We start from the raw sequence: 9,035 nt of genomic DNA, 5'->3' as shown, positions 1-9,035 counted from the left end.
TATTAAATAATGACATAATGACAAAAATGTACAACTTGTAGCATTTTGCAGACAGAAACCACTATCACTTTATGTCACGGTCCCCATGTTACCGCCACGCCTTCAGGGAGCACGTGGCCACCCTACCGACGTCTCAGCAGAAGAAGATGAGACTGGGGTTGGTATCCCGTATAAAGGTCCAGCTGCCATGTTGCTTTTTTCTTGTTTCTAAATTGTGATTTGTCCCATTTTACTTGCATCGAATTCCGACAGCCATCACAGTGCCTGACGGCCTACGGCACAACTGCAGGAGGCAGCCTCGTCCTCCACCCTTTCCCCCGTCTCCTCTCTGCTCACACCAGTCCAAATGCCCCCATTCAGCCTGCTCCAGTCCTATCGACTCTGCAAGCTCCTCCACCATGTCTGCAAGTGCACCTCCCAAGCCCTCCTGTGACACCTCTTTTGTTTGTGCCTCAAATTTCAACCAACAGCAGGTTGAAACATAGACAGAAGTGGGATTGACAGACTTTTGAGGACACCCGGCGGATATAAGGGAGGGAGAGAGGCAGAACTTAGCACAAGGGGATGGAGAGAAAGGTTTGGGATATGACCCCAGAGTGCATCCACGGTAGCATTGGGCCTAAGGACTTCCTCTGCATGGAACTGACAGATGCTTTTCCCCCCTGAAGCTTGTTTAATAAGGAAGTAAGATAAGCGAACAATTATGAGACTGCTTGATTGTGTGATGGACATATACACTGTTACCTGTTTGAGCTGTCATTTTTCAAGATATCGAGCTTGGTACAGGTATAACCTATTTTGCCTGCAAAATATCTTTTAATATTTAATTTTTTTAAAATTTTATTTTAGAATCTTAGGGGAAGGCCTGTTTTTGCTTACAATTGTGAAACTTAAGGTCTCTGCTTATTTTACTTTTTTGTTCAATATATTTATAAATAATAATATGATCATTTATAGTAGCCTAGTGGGTAACACACTCGCCTATGAACCAGAAGACCCGGGTTCGAATCCCACTTACTACCAATGTGTCCCTGAGCAAGACATTTAACCCTAAATTGCTCCAGGGAGACTGTCCCTGTAATACTGATTGTAAGTCGCTCTGGGTAAGGGCGTCTGATAAATGCTGTAAATGTAAAATGTAATTTATTGTTATATTACATTTTATTTCATTTTCTATTTCAGGGTGATGTTCCATTCCCCTTTCTCTGAGAAGCCAATCACGAGGCTGCAGCCTCAATAAACATGTTATTACATTTTTACCTGCTACGCCATGAAGGACAAATCGTTTAGTTGACAATGTAGTTGTTCACAGAATGCAGTCGACTGACAAATTTACTTTCAAACAGTAAAAAAAAATTGATTCTGAGGACAAAAAAATGCTTGTTATTGATGAGGACGACTTGACTTTGTGTTGTTGAGAATGTAGAAAATCATTTAAAGTGAAGTGATACACAACAGCACAGCATACAGTGCACACCATGAAATGTGTCCTCTACATCACCCTTAGTCAGCAGTGGGCAGCCATGACAGGCGCCCGGGGAGCAGTGTGTGGGGACGGTGCTTTGCTCAGTGGCACCTCAGTGGCACCTTGGAGGATCGTGATTCAACCGACAACCTTCTGATTACGGGGCTGCTTCCTTAACTGCTAGGCCACCACTGCCCCATTTTGTTATACATTTGTGGCACTTGACACTTGGCGCCTCATACTAATGTAATGGTGAAAGTATGAAAAAAGTACCGTATTAATTGTGGGTGTCCTCACACCCCCAAGGTTGGTTGTGTTAATTCAGATCATGGTTTTGTGGTGCAAACTTTACATACTCTTCTTGTGTACATCAAGTTGTCCATGCTTCCATGTCTTACATCTGTTTATAGGTAAGGACCATAGCGATACTTAAGGCAGGATCTGATCTGATGTCCATCAGCTAATTTTTTTTTTATATGAATGGATAATCAGTAAGAATCAGTAAAATGGACAAAATGATAGACAAGGACCTTATGAATCTAGGCAGGTACAGCTAAGGTTTTCTCAAGCACACGTGAGCAACAGGGGTTGGGGTGTGACAGTCTGCATATTTCTATCTTTCATAACATGTGACAGGATAAATGAGACAGAAAATACAATAAGAACCATCCATACAAATTCAATTCAGCCCAATAGCTAAATACTATCTAGCACACAAATCACACAAGGATAATCCAGATTATTTAACTTTTTTGAACAACTGAAGCTTTTCTGTTTATTTTCTGATTCTGAAGTAGAATGCTTCATCTTTGTCATCCCATTGATTATTCAGATGCAAGCGTTTCTTCTGCGCACAAATGAAGAACTTGCTGTACATGGCTGATTCAAAAGAGCAAGTTGAATCCAAGTGTTGTTTCATGTAGAAAACAAATGGCATAATGTCTTCATCACCTTTGTTTATCTTGTTTTTCAGTCTGCTTTCCTCACAAGACTAAAAAATAAGCATTAAATGTATTTTTACACATTTATGTGTTCTAAAATATGGGAAAGTTTGTGATCAAAACGTGTATAAAAGTCAGTATTCAAAAATCAAAAATGAAATCTACAAACCTCAGACTGGACTTTCACCTTGTCCTTTCCTTCTTCTTTGGTGCATTTCAGGAATGTTTGAGCTTTAGTGAATTTTAAGGCGACAGGAGAGCCAATGAAGCATCCCTTATTAACTGAATCATAGTGGAATATCGTGATGTGAGCTGAAAAAGCAGCAGAAGAACTGTCGGGAAACATGTAGGTTTAAGTGTTTCTAAGATGTGATGGTACAGTTTACCTTTAGATAGCAGAATGGTAAAACACTATAAAGAAAATTGTGCCACTCTTGTATTAACCCACATCCTCAAAAGAAATTATTATTTCACTAATTAATTTGGGGTTTAAATGAAGTGTGACCGAATGCATGGTGAGCAACTTCCTGTTTTAATACAACAAAATGAAATTGTGGTTTTGACCAAACAAAACACACGTCTAAATTTAATGGAAGAATTCTTAAATTATGAGTGAACTACATACAGTGAAATATTGACACTGGTGTTTGGTGTTCAGAGATGTTACCTGAAGTTTTTCCTAAGGTGTCTTTTGGACCAATGAACTTGTATTCATTGTTGGTTTGACTGTCAATAGCTCTGCATTCCCGAGAGAATGAGAAATTGAAATGAACATCCCTGCAAACTGAAAGAAACAGCACTAATACACATGTGTACACACATCTGTAGGCTCGTACTCATTTACAGAGCATATAAAACATGTATTCACCCCTGTTAAATTGCCAGGGTTTTGTGATGTAAAAAAAAACACCACAGAGACACCAAGTTTGAAATTGTGATTTCAATACACAAACCAAGAAGCCAGAAATCAAATCTTTACCTGTGCTACTGTCTGTCTCATCAGTCTGATGTGTGCAGGGGAATGTAAAGTCAAAATTTCGATTTATCATGGCGTGTGGCATAAGGACATCCAGTGGGCTTTCCTTGTCCAAGTCTTCATCAACCTCCACATTATCCATCGGCATACAATCAACTTCAGACAAATCCAGACAGAAGGAGAGCATGGTCTTCTCCTCTGAGACAAAGTGGATGCTTTTGGAATCTTTAGGTTTCTTCTGTTTCATTCTCTAAAACAGAACATCTTTTTTTATCATTGCCTGACTGACATCTAATCAGCTTCATTTAACTTTGAATGAAACTAGATATCTGCAAAATGTTATGATTTTTTGGAACAATTAACACAGGAGACATTAGAGCAATAAGAAGCAAAGCAGCTGCTGGCAGCTACAATACATATTCATATGTGAAACGATTGTAAATGAACTAATCTTTTAACAACTCACCAGAATAACAGAGCCACTCTCCATGTACTCTTTGACCTGTTCTGGAGTCTTGTCCCATACATCCATTCTATTGATTTTCAGGATTTCATCTCCTCTTAAGTGTGAGTATCAGAATCAGAATTAGAAAAGCTTTGTTTATCTCAAGGTATAAATACCCAATAATTAGAAAAAAATTCAACTAGTTTTGACTAACACACCAACTTGCCTTTGACTGAAAATAGCAATTATTACTGTTTTTACGAAAATATCTATAGCTAATTTTAAGGCTCCTCTTACTGTAATCCTTCTTGCCAATTCATTGGTGTGAGATGTCTTTTCAAAGAAGTAAACTTGTCTGATAGTGGGCCAGAACTGAAAAAGCAGGCTAATTTTAGCCAGTCTAGTCGAGTCCTAGTTTCCTCTTCCTGAAACTTTCACATTTAGCCCACGAATAGGCCAATCAAGTAAGTATAGATGTAAATTAACTCTAAACACATGTGGAATGATTTTTTTATGACAGTTTCCTCAAGAAGTACATTTCAGGTGGGAAGAGACTCTTTTAAGACTTTTTTTTAACAGGAAGCGGGTGACTAAAATAACTGTTGCAAATTTAATTATAATCTTTCCCTTCAAAAGACAGGACTGATTATAATTATAGTGGCAAATACAGAGCACAGGAAACGGAGCTGCTCTTGTGCTAAATGACAGTCTGCAATCAGAACATTAATATTAACAGCAGCACATCCTGATCTTCTGGTATCACCAGAATGGACCAACAATACAGAAAGTAATATAAGAGACAATTAAAAAAAAAAAAAACATTAAAACAAGATGGTAAGTTTGTGTGTTGCTGTGTGCACCAAATGAAAACCCACATTGGCCTACTATTTTGATAATGAACCCTATAAAAATGAAATACTTTACAATATTTTTTTATACTCCTGAATAGACTGTGATGGACAGAAGTTCTTCACTAAAATGTGTTTCATTGTACTGATACCTCAAGTTATCAGCATTAATGTTTCATTTCATTAAAGACAATTATACAATCTAAGTTATTCATAATATTAATTCATAATTAATTTCAATGTTATTCTGCTGTACTTGTTTAAAAATAATTCAAGCCAACCGGTCCCATATCCATTCATTAATTTCTGAGCAGGGTTACTCTGGATAACCTCATGATCAAAATGTATCTACAAGATTACCTCCTTCATACTGCTGTTATGACATAGTATGTTGACCTTCCTTGTGACCCTTATGGAAATAACTGCAATTATCTATTGAAGTTGCAGCTTCAATAGATAATTACGCTTTTGGTTAAAAAAACCAGGAACATGAAGTTCCTACCTCTTAAATGGTTGTATATTGTTTTTTCGATCTTCAAAAACTGTCTCAACTTCATAACTGTGCTTCCCATCCTCTAATCTGTGACGGATGAAGATGCCACCCCTAACAGACACCTCCACCTGGATGGATGCAAAAAATATAAATAAATTAAAGTTTATAGCAACAACAACAGGCCACAAAGTGCCTCAGAACATTTATCTTTCAGATCTCTGGACTCATCTGCATCAGCTTCATATGGAAGCAACCAAAGCATCTTCCACTAGATACAATAGAGATACTATACCTCCATCGCCATGGAGACATACAGCTCTGGCACATGCACCTCTGCAATACAGTTTTATTCTCTTATTTATGGTGAGGGGTTAAAAATTCTCCACCCACAAAGGGGATTAAACTTTATTAACTACCAGACATGGATCCTGGTGTGCTGTTGCTTGGGCGGGGCTACACATGTTCCTTAGTCACCTATTTTTTGAGTTGTCTACAACTAATTGCAACTCTATTACAGACTGTAAAATGCTCTCCAGAAAGATCAGTAAAGGAGGTTTAAAAAACAATCATTTTTACCTACTGAAAGAATTTTGGGTGAGAAAAGGTCCTTTTCAAGATTTTTTTTTCATTTACTTTCTGCAATAAGCACATTTGCAGGAGCAATTGCAGGTAATGTAATTGAAGCATATGGATATTTGTGTTTTTGGAGTGTGTGGAAAATTTCATGCAGTAGTTGTCGGTTTTTGATTAGTTTTTAAAAGTATGTGTTGCAAACAAGAAAAGAGAACAGACAAACCAGGAAAAAGTGGGTTGACCTTCATAATTCAGGAAACCGTAATAAAATTGGAACAAGAGGATGTCCATTTATACTGTTAGGAAGATTTTCCAAATTCATTTTTGAATTCTATTTTAAAATCAAAATGAAAAAGAATGCTGGATGACTTTAGCAGAATGTATTTTTCAGAGGGGGCTGATGCATAATATTAGGGTCCTTCTGCACAAACAGTGATCCTCATGATGTATTGAGTGTCATGAGCGGCCTGTTATGTCTGCATGATCTGCAGATCTACAGAATGTTTCTTGAACACGAATTCAGAAGGCGTCCTGGTATGTGTTGGTGTATGTGTTTGTGCCATACAGCCGTACAGAGACGATCCTTAGAGAGTCATATGGAACCCCTTTCTGAGTTCTGTGTTCATTACTCTGGGTCCATCATTCCTATCCCTCCTCCTTCAGACATGACATCCTGCCAGATAAAGTGGAAGCAAAAAATCAATTAAAAATTAGAAACTGGCATGTTACAAGGAAGAAAGAGGAAGATATTTTAACACTAAATACAAGGATGCTCAGCACTTTCATTTTACTGTGAATGTGTGGAAGCAGAAAGAGGAACAGAGATTAGAACATGTAAGGAACTCATATCATGAAATGATAATGGTCTGGCTCCTCAGTGAAAAAGGCACGGATCGTTTCACCCCACTTTAATGACCACTTCATGTTTTTACTGCCAGGAAAGCGAACTGTCACGTCAAAGCTCTCACTTGGATGGAAAGTGAAGAAAAACTGACAGTCAGAACTGCAGGAGATTAAATGTTTCTACTGCCTTCTGTGTGCTTACTTACTGTAAGTAAGACTGTAAGGAAAGAAGACCTTATGAATTATCATCAAGTCAGAACGTGAGAGGTGAGGGTTCGAATCGTCAGGTCGACACCGCCAGACAATGCAAGCATGATTGTAACTTTGGACAGAAACATGGAACTGAGCGTTGCTCAGAACAATCCCAGTATTGCGTTCTTGCGTCTGTACATCTGGGTTGAGTCACGATGGGTTCACTTGCAGTCAAGAGCTGTCAGACCCACTTGCTCACAGGCCGAAAATGCAACCTGCACATGTGTTTTCAAAGTTGGGCCATGTGATCTCTCATTTGTGTGTGTGTGTGTGTGTGTAAGCATGTGGAAAAGAAGAGGTGAATATATTAAGCACTAACCTATTTGTAGAAATACGTTTAAGCAGAAACCAGCCTGTAACCGCATTTCCGTTGCCTGGATTCTCATGAGCTGAGGTTAAATGTCTGAATGACTACCTTTTTTCACCATGACATGTGAGCTAGAAAGCAGCCTGCTTAGAAAAGGAGGAAGTCATGTTGCCTTCTGTGTATTCTATTGCTAAAAGTGAATTGACATCAGTAAAAGGGAATGCAAAGAACTGAATTTGAACTGATGGAAGGAAGTTGTTCAAGTGCTTCAGCACTGAAAAGGTCTCACAAATATATCTTTTATGTATGTACCGACATCTTATCTTGTCATGATTCTGACTCTGGTCCAGAGTTTCATGATGTCTATGTTGTCATCCTAATTTCCAATTGTGTATACCTGACATACCCCCAAAGCCGTCATCTCTCTGGGTCTACAGGTGATCGACAGCCCTCTGCTATGCACCTAGCCTATGGACCCTAAAAACTACAAAAACTACCATGGGGTTGAGGACATGGGTCACCCGATCCTGGTGCTCCAGGTTATATCCAAAGCAAGGAGATCGGCAAACTGCCTAGCGTGGGGAAATCAGACTCCCCCAGGAGTGGTTTGAGGCATGCCAGGAGAGGGGAAGTTCTGTCATGGTTGTGATTCTGGGGGGGTGCTCCGGCTCCATGTGCCAGTCTGGAGTTTCATGATGTCTGTGTTGTTGTTCTAACGTTCTGTGTATAAACATAGCCTCCTTGAGTCTAGTCGGTGTCTGGTCATTGTTTGTACGTGCCTGTACCATGTCCTGTATTATGTGAATTGTTTTAAAGAAATCCCCTGTCAAGTGTAATTCGTCCATTCATCCTGCACTGTCCTGCTGCCAAGACAGTGCTGTACTCTCACTGAAATTGATTTTATGTTACCCCAGAGGCCAATCAGGTCCAGCATTATATTTGAACACATTTCCTATGTGACTTACAATCAGTAGTTACAGGGACAGTCCCCCCTGGAGCAACTTGAGCAAGGGTTAAGTGGGACACAACTAAGGAACACAACTGTAGTAAGTGGGATTTGAACCTGGGTCTTCTGGTTCATAGGCGAGTGTGTTACCCACTAGGCTACTACCACCCTTGAGGGGGTAGGTTCTTATGGATGACTTATGGATGAAGTGTCACTGGTTAAAACACTGACCATTAGAAACCAAACAGAATTCAGCTGGGCTATTTGGATTAACTATCTTTTCTTCTCACAGATGGAAAAGGCATCAACTGGACTTAGCAGCTTGCTTGAATGTATGTAATGTAATGTTTGTTTGATTTTGTGAATCATTACTAATTCCTGTGTTCATGGGTCATGTGCACAGCTATAGTGCATGATGCATTCCTGTTTTACCACAGAGCAATAGGTGGATGAGGGGCATTTATGGCAGAAAGTTCTGTAGAAAAGTGGGGAGAGAAAGAAAGAAAAAATGTGAAGTGATGCTGAAGCACCACCTAATGGTCAAGCAGATATGTACAGCATTTCACAGAACAATTAGAAGAATACAGAAGCAGAACTGTCCAGCCCTGTGGGTCACCAGAACTGAAAAAAATAAAAATCACCTGCAGTCTGTCAGGGACATCACTCGCTTTCTTGACCAGAAGTGACCAACCTAGCTACTAAATAAAGTAAATTTAGAGAGACTTTAAAAGTGCAAGGACATGTCTGAATGTACAAATTATACTTGTGTTAGAAGAACATGTTGGATTTAAATGCATGAAAATCATATGAAATAAATTATATTTTCTATTTGTGTTTTGTAAGAGCAGTAAACTGTAACTAAATTTACACACTGCTCAGCCTTGCTCTATTTTTAGAGCGTCCGTTCCCAGCCAATCGCTGGTGAGTGTGTTGATGGACCAGAGGA

At 39.2% G+C, this 9,035-nt stretch overlaps 1 protein-coding gene across 2 annotated transcripts; it reads right to left on the bottom strand.

The window, feature by feature from the left end:
* Positions 1 to 2,061: 2,061 nt before the first annotated feature.
* Positions 2,062 to 5,485, bottom strand: LOC114791120 (uncharacterized). Of its 2 annotated transcripts, XM_028981668.1 has the most exons (7): positions 5,461 to 5,485; positions 5,178 to 5,296; positions 3,849 to 3,942; positions 3,386 to 3,632; positions 3,074 to 3,190; positions 2,576 to 2,718; positions 2,062 to 2,456 (listed from the first exon to the last, which is right to left on the bottom strand). In XM_028981668.1, the coding sequence occupies exons 1-7, from the start codon at positions 5,470 to 5,472 to the stop codon at positions 2,241 to 2,243; spliced, it is 948 nt and encodes a 315-aa protein (XP_028837501.1). In that variant the 5' UTR covers positions 5,473 to 5,485; the 3' UTR covers positions 2,062 to 2,240. The 2 variants fall into 2 exon arrangements, with proteins under 2 accessions (XP_028837501.1, XP_028837502.1); XM_028981669.1 differs by lacking the exons at positions 5,178 to 5,296; positions 5,461 to 5,485 and adding an exon at positions 4,125 to 4,433.
* Positions 5,486 to 9,035: the final 3,550 nt, after the last annotated feature.

The sequence above is a fragment of the Denticeps clupeoides genome, chromosome 5 (genome assembly GCF_900700375.1).
Source record: "Denticeps clupeoides chromosome 5, fDenClu1.1, whole genome shotgun sequence".
NCBI classification, from domain to species: Eukaryota; Metazoa; Chordata; class Actinopteri; order Clupeiformes; family Denticipitidae; genus Denticeps; species Denticeps clupeoides.
The sequence above is the reverse complement of the archived record's forward strand: the minus strand, read 5'-3'. Positions and strand labels throughout refer to the sequence as shown.

Bases quoted from the DNA above. Each gene is read 5' to 3' on its own strand.
- LOC114791120 (XM_028981668.1), bottom strand. The intron at 3,943-5,177 runs GTAGGAACTTCA...CTCACACTTAAG, and splicing joins AATATACAACCATTTAAGAG to AGGAGATGAAATCCTGAAAA. The intron at 3,191-3,385 runs GTAAAGATTTGA...TGTTTCTTTCAG, and splicing joins TGAGACAGACAGTAGCACAG to TTTGCAGGGATGTTCATTTC.